The sequence below is a fragment of the Podarcis liolepis genome (assembly GCF_965112155.1).
Source record: "Podarcis liolepis genome assembly, chromosome: 12".
NCBI lineage: Eukaryota > Metazoa > Chordata > Lepidosauria > Squamata > Lacertidae > Podarcis > Podarcis liolepis.
In genome coordinates this window covers 50,074,504-50,095,607 of record NC_139563.1, presented here as the reverse complement: position 1 = coordinate 50,095,607, position 21,104 = coordinate 50,074,504, and the positions used below count along the sequence as shown (strand labels likewise).

At 41.1% G+C, this 21,104-nt stretch overlaps 1 protein-coding gene and 1 long non-coding RNA gene across 15 annotated transcripts in view; one reads left to right on the top strand and one right to left on the bottom strand.

The window, feature by feature from the left end:
* The window catches only part of LRRFIP2 (LRR binding FLII interacting protein 2), a 50,365-nt gene that overhangs the window by 3,716 nt on the left and 25,545 nt on the right, over positions 1–21,104 (top strand). For 6 of the 14 annotated variants that reach the window (XM_083468164.1, XM_083468161.1, XM_083468159.1 and 3 more), the window contains exons 2-13: positions 7,051–7,199; positions 7,469–7,555; positions 10,580–10,630; positions 12,610–12,663; positions 12,768–12,812; positions 13,361–13,429; positions 14,548–14,610; positions 16,162–16,236; positions 16,761–16,808; positions 16,889–16,933; positions 19,163–19,210; positions 19,315–19,371. In XM_083468164.1, the coding sequence (XP_083324290.1) occupies positions 7,110–7,199; positions 7,469–7,555; positions 10,580–10,630; positions 12,610–12,663; positions 12,768–12,812; positions 13,361–13,429; positions 14,548–14,610; positions 16,162–16,236; positions 16,761–16,808; positions 16,889–16,933; positions 19,163–19,210; positions 19,315–19,371 (732 nt within the window). In that variant the 5' untranslated portion in view covers positions 7,051–7,109. The remainder of the gene's footprint in view (positions 1–7,050; positions 7,200–7,468; positions 7,556–10,579; positions 10,631–12,609; positions 12,664–12,767; positions 12,813–13,360; positions 13,430–14,547; positions 14,611–16,161; positions 16,237–16,760; positions 16,809–16,888; positions 16,934–19,162; positions 19,211–19,314; positions 19,372–21,104) is intronic. The other 8 variants (XM_083468154.1, XM_083468152.1, XM_083468155.1 and 5 more) reach the window with 4 other exon arrangements.
* Positions 15,194–16,153, bottom strand: LOC310690127. The gene is made up of 2 exons (XR_014517929.1): positions 15,863–16,153; positions 15,194–15,819 (listed from the first exon to the last, which is right to left on the bottom strand). It is a non-coding gene; the product is annotated as an uncharacterized lncRNA (long non-coding RNA).

Below are 21,104 nucleotides of genomic sequence, written 5' to 3'. Positions count from 1 at the left end.
CATTGTGGCTACTTAATCCCTTCTCACACCCCTGACTTTTGGCACTTGGATGAAAGTTCATCTGGCTGTGCACTTCTTACTTATTATTTCTCACCTCTTCTGCATGCCTTTTTAAAGTTAGACAGAGTGGGCAGAGCTGGGTGCAACAGCAGTGACCCAGATGAGAACTTGGTTAAAGCTTAAGGCCACCCCTGAATTGTGTCAGTGTCATGTAAGACCAATAGCTAGAAAGGTTGGCGCTTTAGAGCTGTATTATTAATGGCCTTCATAGATGCTGCAGGAGAAAGTTAAAAGGTCAAGTGAAAGTTTAGAATGAAAACTTACAGCCCTGCAGCTGGAAGGGTGGAGCAGAATATAGAGACCTGACCTCTGATAATGTAGAGACTACCTTCCATTGCTATAAGTACTACAGTGGCTTTAGATTGTGTCTTTTGGGCTGGGAGAATTGCAATAGCCTAGACCTTGGCCTGGTGAAAAGACAGCCTGGAGCAATAGCCATTCAGCTCATGTCCATTCATTTGCCAACTAGCCATATTGTTCATAATTGGCATAACAATAGGGGATGAGGAGTCTATCACACTCGTCTCTGTCCCCCCTCCCCGCTAAACTATCTGCCAGTCAAACTTTGTTCATTTAGGTAAAAGAAGAGATGTGGTGCAACACTTTGGATTAGGAATATCTCTGATTCTGTAATCATTGGTAACTAACCAAGATTTGACTGGTTAGTAAAATTGGTACATAAAATACATTCTGTCCCATTGTCTTTTCAGGCTTATTGGCCTATGCCTCCTCCCTCTGAAGTGCCATTGAGTTTTGTCTCCTTTTCTCAAGTATTGTGAGGACTTTCCTTTTGTTCCCTTCTTCCTTCAACTCTGTGCCCCTTTCTGCTCCTGCTTCACTGTGGTATACAGTGGGGCTGCCAGCCCTCAAAAAAAATTGGGTGCTTCTGCTTCAATCTGCCTTGCAAAGGAGCTTTTTCTCCTTCTGGTGCTGCGCTGTTGCAAGAATCCTTTGGAGCTCAGCTTCCTGTTTTCAGAGCTTTGAGCTCAAAGCCCTTGTTGCAGTGACACTGCACCAGAGGGAGAAGGCACTCCTTTACAAGGTATGTGGAGGAAAGAGAAGTTCCTCCCTTAGTTCAGTGTTGTGATGGAAAGGGGGGAAATGCTCTTTTCTCTGTCTGTTACTGCACTCTGAATGTGTACCTACCTGTCTGTGTATGTGAGTGCAGGATGGGAAGTGTGCAGTGATCATTCTGAATATGCCCATCACTGACATGCAGTCTTTAGAGAATTTGTCAACCATCAGTGTGGTCCTAAGGCCAAAAAGGTTTAGCTATTCCACTTCTAGGAGTTTAAAAGTACCATAGTTTTTGCCCTATAGGATGCACTTTTCCCCCTCCAAAAATGAAGGGGAAATGTGTGTGCGTCCTATGGGGCGAATGCAGGCTTTCGCTGAAGCCTGGAGAACGAGGGGGGTCGGTGCGCACCGACCCCTCTCGCTCTCCAGACTTCAGGAAGCTATCCGCTAGCCGTGGGAGACGCGGCTCTCCCACGGCTAGCGGAGACCTTGCCGGCACCCAGAAGCTTGGGGCGCGCTGAGCTCAGCACGCCCCAAGCTTCGGGCTTTGCGCAGCGCTCCACTAGCCGTGGGAGAGCCGCGCGAAATCGCGCGGCTCTCACACAACTAGCAGATAGCAGCCTGTTCTGGGGGCTGGGGTCGGGGGAAGCTCGGGCTTCCCCCGCACCTGGGGGGGGGGATTTCCCCCCCTTTATTCCCCCCCCCCAGAAAAACTAGGTGCGTCCTATGGGCCAGTGCGTCCTATGGGGCGAAAAATACGGTAATTAACAACTCATTACATTGCACCAAGAAAGGAAATAAATGTTACAAGAATGAAAATGCTACAGCAGTAGAAATGCTTGCTCTCTAAAGCTGTCTCCATATCTATTGATCTTTCCCTTATGTAAGTTACATCAACATTCTAATTTATTTAGGGAAACTAGATGTTTCACAAACATCTCAGCATTCATCCATTCTGGCAGAGAGGGAAACATTGGAGGCAGGTGAAACCAGATATAGGCAATAACCAGTTTATAGACTATTTATATATTATTGGTATCGATACAGAAGTGCTTTTTGTGTCTTTTTCCTTTTCCTTTCCATCACCATCATCAATCAATTAATTAATTAACATTTGTGTACCGCACTTCATCCAAAGATCTCAGGACGGTTCACATCAGAAAAATGTAAAATGAAAATACAAAATACATAAAAAAGCAAATCAATAATCCTCCCAGAAATACATTTAAAAAGCCGTAGAATGTTAATCAGCCAAATATCAGATTTTATTATTATTCAGTAACCTTTCTGAATTTCCAGACATCATTTTGCAGCATTGTTATTTCAGTGGTAGACCGTATACACTGCAAACTTAACATCCTAAGTACAGCTCCTGTCATCTCCTCTTAAAAAGTACCAGGGCTGGGAAATACCAGGATTTGGAGAGACATTGCTAAACAGAACAGATAATATTGAGCTGTATCGGGGATAGGGATGCTCAGGCTGGGCCCCAAATGCAGCCCACCTCTATATGGCCCTTGGGATCCCGCCCTGTAACTCTCACCAATCCCATTACATGCCCTCCTTGAGTGTGTTTGCCTGACTGGAATGTGTTTTTGAATTGTGATAAAGCTTGTGGGATGGAGAGATTGGGGTGGAGATATAGAAACTGCTTTTGTGTGGCTGGAATGTAGCCTATAAAAGAAAAAAGAGCCACATAATCTCATATGCTTTTGCCTCTAGCATAGCCCACCCCTGGCATGCAGCCCCTAAAAGGTTATCTCTGATGGAATGTGATTCTTTGGTTGGAAAAGGTTCCTCACTCTTGACTCTAGATGGACTAGTGGTCTGACTCACTTGTTGATATATCTCACTGCTGTGAAAATCTGTTGTGTAAATAATGTTTTTAGTTAGGCTTTTCTTCCCTGAGGACCCAGATATTATATATCTTTTTTTAAAAAAATTGGAAGCTGAGTGACTGTTCCCTGCTGGCTGATACTATTCTGAGTAGTGCCTATTTATTTCTTTTACCTTTTATTTTCTGCCCCCGTCTTTATTCAAAAAAGATTTCCAGCATGACTTACAAGATCACCAGAAAGACAGTCCTAGCTCTCAGTTTATAATCTAAAATACCTGATATGTGAGGAAAAGAGGCAGAAGGAACAAAGCAGGCTGGTTTTTGGAACGGTCAGCAGGTAGGTGACAGTTGAGGGAGGACCAAAGGCAGCTGATCTCATGATCTTATATAGAAATCAGTCATTGAGTTTGGGCCCAGTTTAAGGTGCCCAGATTAGTGTTTACAGCCCTAAACCACTTAGGCCTCAAATACCTAAAAGGCCACCTTCTGTACAGACCTTCTCAGGTATTGAGATAATAAGTAGAGGGCTTTTTGAAGTTCCACCATCTTCAAAAGATGGGTCATGGTAGCTTGGGAAAGGACATTCGTTGTAGCAGCTCCTATGTTGTGGAATTCCCTTCTTGCAGAGGTGTGACTAGCACCATCACTAGACAGTTTTAGTCATATGCTGAAGATGCATCTCTTTACCCTGACATTTGACACTCAAGGCATATTTTTAGGATAACCCTATTCTTGTTGCTGTAATTTATTTTAAAAACTGTTTCTAACATTGCAATCACCATATTGTGGTTATGCTGTTTAAAGCCCAAACTGCATTTACAGTGGCATGCAACACTGGTTCAGTTCTGGCCCTTTGGCAGAGGAAACTTTTCAAAGGACAAGACTGTGTTGAATTAGTGTTACGTGTAGCTGTATGGTAACATAATTTGGTCCCAAGCTTCTTTGAAGGAGAAGCTGCACGTACTATATCACTTTATCCTGTCTAGGTGGATTTTAAAGACCATATGTGCCTTAAAAAAAAAAAAAGCAAAGTTATGTCTTGTATATTTATAGTACATTCTTAACCAAGATACTTCAATGTGTTGCATACACTTGATACACATTCTGTTGGCACAGGCTCAGGCATCAGAGCAGATGGTAGTAGATGAGGTTGAGAGTGATATATCCTGAAGTATTGCTCTCTGCCTGTGGGTGATTAGAAGATCTTCACAAAGCCAGCATGTTTGGAAGCTGAAGTTGGGGGCGGGGAATGAAACTGAGTTGATATATTTGATTTGTGTGCTAATTTGTAGAAGCCATGTGTTCAGATGTGAACGAGCCTTGGGCTTACACACTCCCGTCCCTTGCAAGTAGTGATGTCCTGCTGCTTAATCCTAGTTTGAGACAGCATAATTTGCCTCAGTATCTGAATTTTTAAGACAGTGGTGTCCAACCAGTGTGCCATGGTACCCTGGGGTGCCATGGGCAGCACTGTCCTCTGTCCCTCTTTTCTTCCTTCCCTCTCATGTCTTGCTTCTCTGCCTCCCAAAGGCTTGCACAGCTATTTGTTGCAGCATCCCTGGCTACAAGCTCCCCAGGTGAATGGTGCCTCTGGGGCTGGGCAAGGGGGGTTTCCCAGGCCTCTGTGGGGCAGTGTGAGGAGGAACCTCTCTGGGGAAGAGGGGTGCAGCTCAGAAATCAGGGGTGGCAGTTGCAGCTGCCCAGAGGACTCCCAAGGAGAGGAGAGCAGAGAGAACGCTGAGGGAACACTCCACAAGGGAGGGTGTTCAAACAGGGGTGAGAGGCTGCCAGCTCTACTGGCAAGGGATGACATAACTGGGCTCCTGAGCCCCACAGGGGTGCCACAGAAAGAATGTGGTTAGTTAAGGGAGCCGTGGACTCAAAAAGCTGGAAACCCTCTGGGTTAAGATCCATTTTGCGTGAGCTTGTAGAGTTTGATCCTGGTATTTCATGTAAACCGTAGTTTGACTGCTGTTGATCTTACTTTCATTCTCATCTTTCCCTTCCCACAAATAATAGATGCTTTGTGTCTGAAGAAGTCGATAAAACAATTGTTTTGTGCTATGAGATAGCATTTGTGTTATGATCTCATACAGCTAAGACATCAGTAATGACTCTGTGGGTCATAGCAGTATTAAAGGTGGAAGAAGTGGCAACCTAGATATGTGATTTTATCTTCAAGAAATATTTTATTATTTATATGCCACCCAATCAGATGGGTGACATACAAATAATAATTTTTGTTGTTGTTATTGCATGCTAGAAGTACAGACTTTGTCAAATGCTATTATGGAATGAATAGTTCTTCAGTCTTTTCATGATTATGATGCTGAGTCCTGTGTGCCAACCATGGCTAAGGACACCACCTGTCCTCAATGCATTGTCTCCTATACCATTTAACATTTGTATGAAGTGATTGAGGGGATGTCATCTGGAGTACAGTGTCAGCCAATATGCAAATGATACCCAGCTCAGTCTCTCTATCAATCTGAATCTGGAGTGGGTGTGCAAATGCTGGACTGGTATCCAGAGGCAGTGAAGGGCTGGGTGAGGGCCAGGAAACTGAAGCTGTGTGTCTTTAGTTTCTAATGTCTGGGAATTAGGAAGGTGGCCTGTTCTGGATGGAATAGCACTCGTCTTGAAGGAGCAAGTGTGTATTCTGAGTGGTGTTCCTTGACTCTAACCTGCCGCTGGTGGCTCAAGTAGCACCAGCCTTTGCCACCTTCAGCCATCTCTCAACCAGGCTAGCTTGGTTTCAGTAACCCATTCACTGGTAATTTCCCTGTTTACTATAGCATTCTGTATGTGGGTCTATCCTCGAATATGAGGCTTATTCCCAGGTACATGGGATTAGGATTGCTGACTAATTCACTAGGAGCTGTCTTTAATATCTTCTGAAATTTGACTGAAAATATCTTTATAAGCATTTCTCAATAAGCTCTGTGTAACTTACTTCTAAATGTTTTTGGGAACAGCCTAAATCCAGTGTGGTTTAATAGAGTGTTGGACTAGAACTTGAGAGACTAAGGTTCCCCACTCAGGTGAAGCTCACTGAATGACCTTGGGCCAGTCACCATTTCTTAGGCTAACCTGCCTCACAGGGTTGTTGTGAGGATGAAATGGGAAGGAGGAGAACCACATAGCCACCTTGAGATCATTGGAAGATAATGGTGGTATATAAATGTAATAACTATCAATTAATTAATACTTTAAAATTAGAAATGTGCTCCTGCAGTTAAGCAGGAGAGGGTAGCAGTGGGACAAAAGTGCTCATTTGGAGCAGGGTATTCATGAGAGAGATGGAAAAACATGGCGAGAGATGGGATACTGCCCTGTATGTGTCATATATCGAAAGTATTGGTTCAGATGTCAAGACTAGTAATGCTTTTCTTCCATCAGTAGATATGCCCCCTTGTATCAGTAGGTGTGCTTCCAAAACAAAACATTTTTAGTTTTGTTGTTTCCCAGTGAACTCTAGATCATTATAGTATAGAATATTGTTAAGCTTTACTGTATTTAATTTCTGCTACAGCTTAATTAAAAATCAATGGTAATTTTAAATATTGAACAGTGCCTCATTATCTGAGCACAACATATAGAGGAGCCTCTATAGCCACACGTCACCTCTCCAGCCGGGAGAGCGCGCGCAGGGCAGGGCTAAAGGGGCACCCCGCAACCCTCTCCCGGCTGGAGAGGTGATGCGCGGCTATGGCAGGAGCCTCTCTGCTGTGCCTTTCCGCTGCTCCCTGACCTGCTCTTTGAGGCTGGTGGTGGGCTTCCCCCCGCCAGCCCCAAAGAGCAGGTCAAAAGGAACTTGAAGCCTGGAGAGCGAGAGGGGTCAGTGCACACCGACCCCTCTCACTCTCCAGGCTTCCTAAGGTAGCCGCCTGAACGCACCTTAAACGGCACCTTGTTTTAGAGCGGGACAACAAGAGGGGGGAAGTTCTCCCCCTCTCTGCGCAGCGCCTCCTGCCGCTTCACTGAAGGGGTGCTGGGCAGAGAGGGGGAGAATTTTTTTTTATTGTTCTCCCCCCTCTAAAACAAGGTGCGTCCTATTGTCCGGTGCGTCCTATGGTGCGAAAAATACGGTGTGTATTTTAAACATTGATCCTTATAATCTTTTCACTTTATTTCAGATCTGAGCACTTGGATCTAACCAAATCTTGCAAGAAAATTACTGAGAGCATATTTAATCATGGGAACTCCTGGATCAGGAAGGAAAAGAACTCCTGTGAAAGATAGATTTTCTGCAGAAGATGAAGCCTTGGGTCATATTGCTAGAGAGGTTCGTAAAACTGCTATCTTACTGTAAGCATCTTGAAAACAAGAATTCACGTATTCACATTTTGCTTAGTGCACCTTAGTAGGTGCACCTTACATTCATTGTTGTAAAGTTATTTCTTAAACTGTGTTTGCGGTTCTGTATCACCAAGTATATTATTTTGATAATGATATCTTTGACCATTAGTCACTTAATGCTCACATTTAATAAAAGTATTATTGAATCCAATTTGACTACTTCATTTTTAAATGAAATTTCTTTCAATTTAACAGGCAGAAGCACGGCTTGCAGCCAAACGTGCAGCACGAGCAGAAGCAAGAGATATACGCATGAGAGAATTGGAACGACAACAGAAAGAGGTAATGGAGCAGTTAAATGTAGAACAAAATTCTGGTAATCTTAAATTCAGAACAATGTGTCAGAGTAAATAACATTAACTAATCGCTTACTTTGACATTGTTACACATCTTGAGCATCACTCTGAAAGCCAGGGTGATTTTCTTTTCAGTTGGTAGAATGCCATTCAGACCTCAAGCTCAGCTTGAATTTTAAGGTTGTGTTGCACTTGTAAAGGAAAACATCAGATGTTGTATATGTGTCAGACTGAATGCCCAGTGAGCATGAAATTTGGTGTCTGAGTGCTACTTGGGTTTATACAAAGAAAGGTTTTCAATGGATTAGGAATATCGGCAACTATTGCCTAGGAGTTGGAAAACATGACACATAAACCAGACTTGCAAAAGCAGCTAGGATCATCTTGCAAAAAATAGGATTGTATTTCTGTCAAAACTGAAACAATGTTGAGTCTCTTAAGAAGAAGAGTTTGGATTTGATATCCCGCCTTTCACTCCCCTTCAGGAGTCTCAAAGCGGCTAACATTCTCCTTTCCCTTTCTCCCCCACAACAAACACTCTGTGAGGTGAGTGGGGCTGAGAGACTTCAAAGAAGTGTGACTGGCCCAAAGTCACCCAGCAGCTGCATGTGGAGGAGCGGAGACGCGAACCCAGTTCCTCAGATTATGAGACTACCGCTGTTAACCACTACACCACACTGGCTCTTAAATTCTTGGGAGTTATGCTGTTGCAAAATAGCAAGAAAAGTGGCAAAGTCAAGCTGCTTTGAATCCAAATTTTCAATGAGCAGAAGACTGTTCATGCTCCTCTTCCCTCATTTTGTAGGCTGGGGCCTAGGATGTGATACAGTACTGCAGTGGGCATATGGAATCAGCGAAATTCAGGCAGAGGCATTCCTTCATTTTGGCCAAGTTTACACCATACAGCCATCTGCCATATATCTGACTTCATTATACTGTGGGAAATTAAAGAGTTCTGCTTTAGGTTTCAGAATCTTTACATTTCAGAATAAAATTTGTTGTATGTTATAATTATCAGCCATGCAGCTTAACTTATATTTGCCAGTTTTCCAGGGAAAAGGGAGTGTGGCCATCAACTGCAATTTTTGTTTTTGGTTTGGTTTTGGCTAACTTCTACAGTTGTCTATATTTGTTCCTGCCTCAGATGATTTTAAAATATCTTTATACTTCTGTATTCAGCACTGTATCATGGTATATGCTTAGAGCGAGGCCAAATTTCTTCAGATAAATTGCAAAATGTATTCTTAGTGAATTAAAGTGACTCTGTTTGAGTAACGGATAGTGAACAGTTTTACCGTATTTTTCGCCCTATAGGACGCACTTTTTCTCCTTCAAAAATGAAGGGGAAATGTGTGTGCGTCCTATGGGGCGAATGCAGGCTTTCGCTGAAGCCTGGAGAGCGAGAGGCGTCTGTGCGCACCGACCCCTCTCCAGGCTTCAGGAAGCTATCCACAAGCTTTGCGAGCCCGGCGGGAGTTCCCGCAGGCTCACAAGGCTTGCGGGTGGCAGCCTGCAGCTCGAAGCACGGGGCGCCCTCCAGAGGATGCACCGTGCTTCGTGCAGGTGTCCGCAAGCCTTGCACGCCGGGGGGGGGAGTTCCCGCGGGCTCGCAAGGCTTGCGGGCGGCAACCTCGCCTTCGTTCCCGGACCCCCAGCCCCGACGCTAAAAACGAAGCCAGGACAGCGAGCAGGATCCATCCTGCTCGCTGTCATGGCTTCTTTGCTCTTTGGGGCTCGGGGGGGGGATCTCCCTCCCCTTTATTCCCCCCCCCCAAAATAAGTGCGTCCTATGGGCTCGTGCGTTCTATAGGGCGAAAAATACGGTAATTTCAGTTATAATTTGGCAGAATGGGGAAACCTGCACACATATGCAAAAAGCTTGGCCCTAAACATTTTGACTGTCTTCAACTTGAAAAACATAATGTAAAATGATTTCAAACGGAACTTTTATTGCAACAGATAATTTTCAGTAAATCTAATGTGATTTATAGGGAAAGGTCTCTACTTAGCACACTTGTTGGAAGAGGAGTGTATTCAGTAGATGCCAAAAAGACAATAGAGTCCTCGGTTGGAAATACTTTTGTGTAATGAGCTTTCAGAACTTGAGTGAAGAAACGTGTGAAGTGTAGGCAGTGTTTCTTTAGATAATTGATTACAGTACAATTAATTACATCGCTGATTTTAAATAATTTTGGGTGAAAATAGTGACTGTTCTACCATCACATTTAGATAAAGAATCTGCAAAAATGACCATGGGTAGAATAAAAGTTAGGCCCTGATTAAGGGCTTCTTTGGTGGTTTTAAGCTCTATTCTATTCTACAGTCATACCTCTAGTTGCATTCGCTTCATGTTGTGGATTTTCGGGTTGCGAACGCGGCAAACCCGGAAGTGTATACTTCCGGGTTTCACCACGCATGCACAGAAGTGTTCTGCGTGCTTCGCACATGTGCAGAAGCACTCTATCGTGCTCCACACTCTAGTGCTCTAGCGCTCTAGTTGTGGACTTTTTGGGGTGCAAATGGCACCCCGGAATAGATCGTGTTCACAACTAGAGGTACCACTGTATTCTATTCCGCTTGATTGTAAGTAGAACCTGTAAGCATTCTATAAAAAACAACAACATAACAATGTCAGTAAAAGACAAATGAAAAAACAAGTATTTTTAAAAATCCAAAATATAAATAAAATAAACAGTTATGGTAGAAACAAAACAAAACACATGTAGATGGATCATTTCTAATGTATTTGACAAGAAATTCAATCATACTGCCTTTGGCTTTTCCTGATGTGCATTTAAACAGAAGTAATATTAGTTTGTGAATAGTACTTGATATAGCTGTAGAGGTGAAATAATAAAATGCAACACAAGTTTTAAGAAAGAGAGCATTTCCATATTTGAATGTTGTTTACACTTTATTTTTTTAAAGCAAACACTTTGGGAGAGCAAATTTTCTTTTTGGAAATTGTTTATTCTTGCGAAGAAATAAGATGATCTTTACCTTTTTGTAGCTTTCTCGACGTTCTTATGATAGAAAATGGGGACATATCCAAAGGTGGATGGTAGGCCAGGATTGCCTGTTGTGTGGAATTTTGCACTTGGAAAACTAACATGATTGGTGTGTTTATTTACTAATATTTTGTACAGTGTGTGAAATTCAAGTATCAAAATGATGTGTCTCCCAACTGTGGGATTTACAAATATTTAACGTTGGCTTGGTTGTGTTCTTAGTTATTTTTATCATTCCAGTACTGAATAAGTGGAAACCTAAGGGGAATAACTTCATATCACTAATAACACTGTCTATTTTATATGAATTAATACAAGACAATGAGGTCCCAACATTTCCTTGGCCTTTCTTCATTTGAGGATTCTTCCCAAAATTTATCAATAAGTAAAGGTAAAGGGACCCTTGACCATTAGGTACAGTCGTGGTCGACTCTGGGGTTGCGGTGCTCATCTTGCTTTATTGACTGAGGGAGCCAGCGTACAGCTTCCGGGTCATGTGGCCAGCATGACTAAGCCACTTCTGGCAAACCAGAGCAGCGCACGGAAACGCCATTTATCTTTCCGCCGGAGTGGTACCTATTTATCTACTTGCACTTTGACGTTCTTTCGAACTGCTAGGTTGGCAGGAGCAGGGACCGAGCCATGGGAGCTCACCCCTTCGCGGGGATTCGAACCACCGACCTTCTGATCAGCTAGTCCTAGGCTCTGTGGTTTAGACCACAGTGCCACCCACGTCCCTTTATCAATAAGTAGAATCATAGAATTGTAGAGCTGGAAGGGACCACAAAGGCCAACTAGTCCAAGCCTCTGCAATGCAAGAATCTTTTTGCCTAACATGGGCTCAAAACCATGGCCCTGAGATTCAGAGTCTCATGCTCTACCGACTGAGCTAAACTTAGAATGAATGATTTTTTTTGGAGAAACGCATTTTCTCAGTACCTGAAATACACAATCCATTCGTCTGGATATTATGGGCTAGATCCAAAGATTGTACAGGCCAAAGACCTTTTGTGCAAAAAAATCCTCTCTGTCCTGCACTCAGTGTCCCTCACCCTAAACAGTCTTTCTTGGGGGTTGGGAACTCTCCTGAACAAGTATGGGCATAGATAAGCTTTCCCCTTACTATCACTCTCAATTCATATTATTTTTCAAATTGTACCGTGTTGCATTTTGAAGTTCTAACTGTAATATATTTTCTCCATGTAGATTGCAGTTATCTGTCAGTATAGGTGACTATTGCACACCAGCAATTAAGACTATCATGCAAGTTGGATTAAATCACTTTATGGATAAATCAGTTGGATTACTTGGTTTTTAAATGGCTAAAAATTGGGTTGAGAATTGGACAACAAATCTTTATTAAAAAAAATTAAAACCGGTGTTTACACAAATGGGAAACATACTCTTAAATAATATTTACATTCTCTTAGAACAGAGCTTTCCAAACTTTTTATGTTGGTGACACACTTTTTATACATGCATCATTTCATGACGCAGTAATTCAGTTTTACTAGCAAACTGAAGGTTAAACTAAACCCTTCTTTCCAGCCCTGGGAGGAGTGCAGAGAGCGTTTGTGAGATGTACCTACACACTGCAGCCGACGCACTAACATGTTGCAACACAGTTTGGAAAGCTCTGTCTTAGATGAATACCTCTTCCAAGATGCCTGCTGTGACTTACATGTACACAATCTATAAACAAATTAATATTTTTGCTTCAGAAATATTTACATGCGTGGTTTTCATATTAAAAAAAATCTGGTTGCAACCCTAATGATAACTGTTTTGTTATCGTATTTTATTGAGTAATCTGAGATATTAGGTGAACTAATAACACATTGAAAATTAGGTTAAGCTGCTATGATGTTTATATGAAAGAAGAAAGGGTGTCTGTCTGATGTGAACAGTAAATTAGTACTTTCTGCTGTTTCTGAGTAATTTTTGTGGATAATTCTTTTTAGCTGTGTTCTTTTTGGTCTTCTGTCTTTTCCTCCTTTTCTTAAGTAACATCATCTGGTGTTTCCTTTCTTAGGAAGATTCAGAGAAGGCTAGGGATTCACACAGGTCCAGCCGGCGGTCATACCTGGTTTGTACTAACCTATCAAATCTGTTTTTCTTCCTTCCTTCCTTTTATCTTTTTTGTTCATTTTTAAATGTGGCACTTCATTTTTAATTTAATTTTGTAATTAGGGTGCTGATGACTTGGTGTCCACTCGAACTACTGGTAGCCACAGGGTTAGTACTCATATTTTGCCTTTGATCAAGTTCATAAAACATTCTTTTATGCTCATGCGGATTGTTTCTTTGATTTCTCATTTCAACCAAAATTTTAATTTTTATGGAATTGATACAGAATATTTTAAAGCTGCAGAATAACTGGTGATATATTACTAAGTCATAGTCTGGGTAGACCCATTGAAATGGAAGGACTTGAGTTAGTCATGACTAACATAAGCCCACTGATTTCAGTGGATTCTTTAATCAAGGTAACTTGCTTTAAATTATATCTGCATTGGTGCTTACCTGGGTTGCCATCATAATCTCAACATTGGGTCTGTATCCCTATAGATTTGTAACACTGGATGGAAACAGAAACTGAATCCTCTGGTCAGAAGAACATTGAATGCTAGTATTCTAAGGGTTAAAACATGAATGTCAAAGTTGAATAAATGTTTCCCTTTTGTCAATTTAAAATTAATATAGTCAGTGTTAAATGACTTAGTTATCAACAGCTAAGGAAAAAAACTGCACACATACTTGTCTTTTACAATTTGGTTCTTAAGAGTACCTCCTTGGATGCCACTGGGTCACACAGGAGCAGAGCAAGTACTTCCAGGCGAAGAGATCTTGTGGTGCGTAGTATTGATGAGCATGTTGTGATTTGTTCACATAGCACTTTGTGCATACTGACGAGGAATACTGGTGGCAAAGGATGTTATCTGATTGTTGCCAGTCACTTGTGCAGCAGACTTCTGCTGTCACAAACTAATCTCCCCCTTCCTCGCCTTCCCCTGAAGCCCCCCCATCTCTTTCAGTGGACCCCAACCTTCCAGCCAACATGAAGAGGCTGGGAACTGCAGAGGGGAGGGGAGCAGAGAAGGGAAAATCCTGGTACAGTGTTGGATGACCCCCCTCAATATTTCAGTTTTAATAAAATATTTGAACTTAGAAGTTCAAGACATTTAACTTTAAGTGAGCCCCGGGTGGGGGCAAGAGAAATGGGAGACAAAAACGTGAGATGGCTTTAGGCTGGCTGAAACACTTCCATTTGTACAGGGCAAGACACCCCAATTTTCAATTCTTCTACCAATTGCAGTCCTCCATGACATTTCCCATACTATTCCAGAGAGCCCTTTGCAAGTAGTAGCAATTACACTAGCTTAAAGCCAGTATTACACAAAACCACATATTTTTGTCTGAATTTCATCATATTTTTGGAGGCCTATTGCAAATTGCATTATGTATAGAACGTATGTAAAATAGCAGTGTGTGAGGGATAATAGAAATGGGAACACATCTTTATCTCTGCCTACTAATTTTAATTATGCTTAATGGCTTGTATTTGTGAGAGGTTCTTTTGTTTCAGCTCTTGTGTTTGTGTTCAGACTTGTATCACTTCTGCCAATGGCTTTCTGCATATCATTAAAAAGAATGAAAACTAATGTCATCTGTGATTTCTCTGTTTACACCCTGTGGTGAATCATGTAAATGCATGTCAAAGCAAAGTTCTGAGCAATGCAAAAATAGTAAAATAAATAAATTCAGTATGTTGCCGAGTTCAAGTCTAATCTATATGCTGTTTCTGCCAAACCAGTTTGTTCAATTTCCTTTTCTTTTTTCTCATTGGATAGATCAGTGGTTAATAAAGTTTCATTTTACATTGTTTTTGAACTATCACATGGCGGTTTAGCATTGTTTCTGTGGATACTACTGCTCCTTGATGGTAACTTTCTAAATCTTTACTCAACAGAGCCATTCTCATGGAGACTCTTATGGTGGGAAGAAGTCTTCTAGCTCTAATAAAGATCTTTTGGTTAGTGTTTTCAATTAGGGAATTGATATAATTTTACCTCTTCATGGTTTCTCTATACAATATTCCCCCACATATATTTGGTATATTGGTTGTATAAGGTACTTCATCTAAGTTAAAAAGAGATCTTGCTTACGGTACAGACTCTTTTCCAGCATTATGCAATGGAAGCATGAAAAGTCAGAAGCGACAGGGTGCTTGACACCAGGAATGGTAAAGAACTTTACCTACTAGGCTAACTTCTCGCCACCTGGATTTTTTTTCTGTTATCCCTTTTCGAGGTTTTTCTGAAATGTTTTGAATTATTGACCTTCATGTTGCCCTCATGAAAGTAAAGCTTTGTTTCTAGTTCTGTATCTGTTCTCAGTGGGCACAGGAATCTGTTAAGCCCCCCAGTAATGAGTGCTTCAGATTCCATTGAGGAACAGCCTATATAAGGTTAGATATTTGAATTGAAGTAAACATATGAAACCACTTAAATGAATTATTGCAACACAGTTTAAATGTCTGGATTTCTAGAAAACATTTGTACACAGTTTGGAGAACACTGATGTTTGGAGACTTTTAGGACAAACAAGTTTGTAGACAATTGGTTTTATGGATGATCACTGATTATAAAGCTTGGCTTCTCATGGGGCAGGCATAAGTTGCTATTTAGTCTCATAAGAACCTTGCAATAAGTAGTTCTACTTTAATTCTAATTAAATGATGTTTTCAGTACTTCTGGCCACATTCATGCATTGTACTAAACCATGATTTAGTGTGATCATCATAGCGGGAGGTCCGGAGGACGGCAACACAAAAATGGGCCTTTTCTGCAGTAGCTTCCTGTTTATAGAATGCTCTTTTCAGAGAAGCTCTCCTGGTCCCTTTATTACACATCTTTAGGTGTAAAGCAAAAACATCCATCATCTCCCAAGGCCTTTGGCTATTTAAACAGTCTATGACCTTTTAAACTGTGGGGAGTGAGTACTGTTTTTGCTTGTTACTATAGTTTGTTTGTTTGCTTTTTTGTTTGTATATTGCAAACTGCCCTGTGCTTCTTGGATGAAGGGCAGTATAGAAATTTAATAATTTAAAAAATAAGACGTCCATCAGCAAATGAAGAGGGAGGCAGTTTTTGACAAGTTCCCAAACCCCTCCAGAACAGATTTAGGGAGGTATGGTGGTTGAGCATTAGGGGAAGGGGAAATTGCCAGCTTCCCCATTTTTCTGTCAGATGCCCAACTTTAGTAGAGGGGACACCAGTGGATACCATTCTAGTCCACTCTTTTAAAAAAGGGATAATAATAGTACAGTCCAATATAAACATTTAGCTGCTTTCATTTGGTAAAGGCATCTGGCCCTAAAAACTGTGTACAGTATGAGGCTCATTGTGTGACATAGAGCACATTGATATATAAACAGCTGCTTGCTCATCCAAAATTCAATATATATTGGTGCTTCAGAGCACCACAACTTATCATATGACTTGTATACTCCAGTAAATACCAATATTTCCTTACATGTTTGAGTTTGAATACTTTTTTCAACTTTGTAATATATTTTTGGCAGAGTGGATTTTACCATGACCAACGAAACTACAGCAGCCTTAGGCATAGCAAACCACTTTCTACCTACCATCCTCGGGTTTGTGTAACTTATTTTATTTTACTAAACAGTCTTATTTAGACATGAGTTATTGCAATGTTAGCTGCCATGCTCTAGTCTAACAGAAAAGCGCTGCTTGATTTTTGGTGTTTGGATTAACAACTCAATTTTGAGGACGCATGTGATTTCCAAATCTACTGCTCTCTTTTGTTTTACATACATTGCTGCCATGAGAATCAAATTATGGGTTAGAAGTAATGCTAGGCAGTTGAATTCTGGCTTGCGTCCACTAAACCTTTCTGATCTAACTGTAACTTATGTATATGTTGCCACAGTGCAGTTGACAAATTTTGGAATTCTGGGTAACCATTCTAAAGCTATTTGTGCTGAAAATTCATTAAATTAAAAAGTGGAGACTAATGGAATGTTTGGTCTGATGACATCCTGCTAGTTTTGAATTCCCTTTCACTTTGTCACTTTATGAAAATACTAACATGCATTTTATGGACAATGTTTCATTTGTATGGTATTAAATGTAATACAATGTCTTATTTTTGTCACAGTCATCTTCTCTATACAGTGATCCTTTGGCAACAACTAAGAATTACAGGGTTAGTAGTGTGTGATAGAATTGTCTACATTTAGGAATTATAAGGTTCTGTAAATCTAAAAACAATGCTCTCCTCTATAGGTGTCTCCAGATATAAACACTGGTTTGATAAGAAGTGCAAGTTTGGTTCGTATGCAGATCTGCATGGTTGTCTTAAGCTTGCATTCTGTGGGTACTTTGGCTTGAAAACATTGTGTGTTCTACTCCAGAAAACATTAGGTTAAGCATGCAAGAATATTAGGATGGAGAATATCTGAAAATCATATTGAAGGAAGGAAAAGCTTGTGTGCAGTGTAGGTTTTCAAATCTCAGATCATGCCTTTCTGTCAGTGGCAAATTGTACATGATAGTAGTTGTCCTGCAAATACACAGAGGTCTTAGCCATGATCAGTGCATGTATACCAGCCATTTCAGTTCATTTGGGATCATCAAAAAAGTTAACTCTAGACAACCATCACATAGACATCAAGCCTGGACATTGTATTAAAATAATGTGAAAATTTGTATCTTACAAAGTACAAAGCAAAGAGCTCTATCCACCAAGAATTTATTTTAGAAGTTTCAATGTATGTTTTGGAAAAACACTAAAATATATTGTGGCTGAAACAGTGAACAAGCCTTCCCTGGTAATTATCTGCTGTTATGTGGAGCATTTACTAACATTCTGTCTGCTGTGGATAATTGTCAGCATCAGTCCTGCTTTTGAGCTGAAACTCAAGATCAGTCAGGTTAATATCCTTCACACAGGCCTTTGAGAAACTGTATGGATAAGGTCAAAAGACCGAGGACTGTAAAGCTCACCAGGAAGTTTCAGGATTAAGCAAGTTAACAGTTAGGAATGCAGGGTAGCCAAAAATAGAAAAAGGAGCAAATAGACTGAAAAATAAGTATCTTATGAAAATATTATACAACTAGTAGAATTGCCAAAGGTTTTTTTTTAACTGGACCTCTCCAGTGCTTCTAAAGGAAACCTGTTATTCATAAATGTAAGAAGAGAAGGCTTTCTGGAGATGAAAATAAATGGAAAATGCTTCATTTGCTAGATTTCTGTACCTGCTTGCTGTCAGAGGAGTAGGGAAAGTAATAAAAATGTGCAACATGAGAAACAGGATGATGAAGAAAGGAGAGGCACAAACAACTGGGGAAAATCTAGTATGGCCTAAGGTAGTTGACTGGAGTGGGAGTGAAATGCTGAAAAATGTATTTGTGCAAATCATTGCCAGAAAATTTGCTTCTGTCAACTTACATCCACTTGCTCCATATGGCTGCATCCAAACCATGTGGAGTATATTGCTTAAAACAAGCAATGCCATTGGTCATGGAATTCTGGAGTATCAAACCTCTGCTGTACTGCCTGCCTTTCTGGAGGCAAGTAGTAAACTGAAGATAATAGGAAGGTGTTAGAGAAAATTAAGCTGCCCTGGTTGTAATGAGGAATATTCCTCTCATTTAAAGACTAGTACAGGTAACTTGCAACTTATGCACATTTAACTTGTGCACATTTAGCTTTATGCATGTGGCAAAAAGTAAAAATAAAAGGGGCAGAAAGGAGATAGGCATCAGGGAAAAAGACTTCGGCAGTCCTATCTGCCATTGAACCCAATGTGTTTTGGCTTTATGTGCTATCTCTGGAACCTAAGCCCATGTAAGTTGAGAGTTGCCTACAGTTGTGAAGGAACCACAGAAGAAAAGATCAAACCCTATTGCTATTTTTCTACAGTGCGGCATGAAATCTACAGTGTTTCTGCTTCTTAAAAATCAGACAAGCTTCTGGTTGTTGGTAAACTTTGGCATTGCATGGGAAACAAATTGCTAGTGCTTGAGCTTGTGTATTAAAATTCATAAACTTTCTAGAAAAAGCTGCTCTTGGCTGCAGAATCTTCAGAGGTTTTTAGCAAGTGGATAGATGCTTTAGGTATTTGTGCTGTTTTACAATGGTGGGTTAGGTTAGAACAATTGCATCTCTGAAAGTGGATTAACTGGATGATTGATTAAAAATACAACAACCAATTCCTGTGTTTGCAGTGCTTAGAACTTTATAGCTTTGGGCTGGCAAGAGCCCTTGAAAAATGGAAGTTGAAAGAAATAACTTATTCCATTGTATATGTCAAAGAACATGGAAATATTATTGCTACCATATAGTAAATATTCCAAGCGGTATTTTAAATGTGCCTGCAAGTTTAGAATTTAATAACATTATCCTTCACAAAAATACAGTTTTTATTGAAGGAAGCATGTGTACTTCTGCCAATGGTGATGTTTGTCTGCATAGCAGCAATGTTTACAGGCCACATGAATACTCTTCATTATTCTGCAATACTGTAAATACAAACACCATTTTCTCTGATCTTTTAGGCATCATTAAGTGGTGATGGATTCTATAACCCATATAGTTATCGTACAGTAAGTCTGCAGGGCTTTCTTTTGGTTTTTATAAAATACTTTTCTGTGAAGATAAGTAGCTGAAAAAACAAATATTTTCCTTCCCTCTGCAACCTTGCTTTTAGCCTTCAGAATACAGTTGTTACTCTTCAAGAGCAAGTTCAGCACGAAGTAGTCCAGTGGTGAGAAGTTTTCTGCACGCATTAAAGTTTTTCAACTTTAACTAATGCTCTTCTCTTTAACCATTTGTGTGAATCACCTTACTCATAAATGCATGGGTTGTGGAGTTTAATTGACTTGACAGAAGCAAGATATTACAAGGTTAATCAGAAATATAAGGGCTTTTTTCTGGCTGTCATTCAGTGACTTTATATTATTATTTAGTTCTGTATATTATGTCTTTGAATGTGGAATATGAAAAATTCATATACCTCAGCAGGATGCCTCTCAGAATTACCATAATGCTATGGGGGGTCGGGGAGGAAGAGCACAGTTTAATGTGTTTCAGTACAACTGTTGAAGCCGACACAGCCTACCATGTCTTCTACCTGTATCCTCTTAGTTCTTCAGTCTGTTTGCTAGGAGATCTGTGGTAACCAGAAAGAGCATTTCAGCCTCTCAGTTAAGCACTGTCCCTTTGTCAGTGTAGGGCAGGAATTAAGAAACTAGATCCTGCCAGGCCCACTCCTCTGTAGGCCAACTTTGACATGTGAGTGGGACAACACTTTTGACATAATGATGTCAGGTGATTGATGTCAAAATTTGAAGGGGCTGCTGTACCTGCTGATCAGACTTGTAGGGAGACAGCCCTTCTGAAGTCTACAGAGGGGGAAATGCTACTCTTTGCAGAGAAATGGATTCAAAGTTTGGCTTGGTGAATCTGACCCAATTTTATTTTCTGGACTGCACTTTGAAGGCCCCAACAACCAGCTGATAGTTGCTGGTGCAGAACTGTCTTCAGTCACTGACAAACAGCCGATTGTTGATGCTTGCAGAAAGCTTGGCTGTACAGTGGTACCCCGCAAGACGAACGCCTCGCGAGACGAAAAACTCGCAAAACGAAAGGTTCTTTCGTTTTGGAGTTGCCTCGCAAGACGAATTTCCCTATGGGCTTGCTTCGCAAAACGAAGCTTGCCCCGGGGACAGCGGGTCTTCTCTTTTGAAGCAAGGGGCGGCGGGGAGAAGCGATCTTCTCCCCGCAGCCCCAGGTCCGGGGACAGCGGGAAGCGCTTCCCGCTGCCCCCGGACCTCTTTTGAAGCAAGGGGCTGCGGGGAGATTCCGAAGCGGGGTGGGGGGGGCGGGAACACCTGCCCCAGCCGCCCCACTTCGGAACGCTGTTCCGAAGCGGGGCGGGAACACCTGCTAGGGCTTATGAAGCTAGGGCTTCATAATCCTTCTAATGCTTTGGCTTCCCATTATATCTAATTGGAATCTATCGTTGCCTGGATGCAGCATCTGTGCAGGGAATGACCAAAGTGTTTAATTGTAAACAATTTACACTACCTATGACTTTCCACTTTGTCAGGCAGAAGTGAATCACTGGGGCCTTCCAGTATTTTGGTCATTTTGAATTGTGTCAAGCTTGATGATCTTTGGAGTTCATGATTCTGAGAGCTTTATTATGACTCCTGCTTTGGATTTGACACCCAAAAGGCAGATTACTTATTTTTAAAATGTGAATTGGTTTTAATCTTTGTGACTCCTTGTACTTAATTCTTGGTGACCTGGGCCATAGAAATAGGGAACAGGATTAGCAAAACATGTCCCCAAATTAACCCTTCCACTTTTTATTTGTGTTCTAAGCAGATATCTTTCATATGCTGTATTCCTATCAGTGAAAATAAAAGCAAATGGAGATTCTGTGGGCAAAACCTGTGCTTTACCTGAAAATTGTGTAGTTCAGCTCCCACTGAC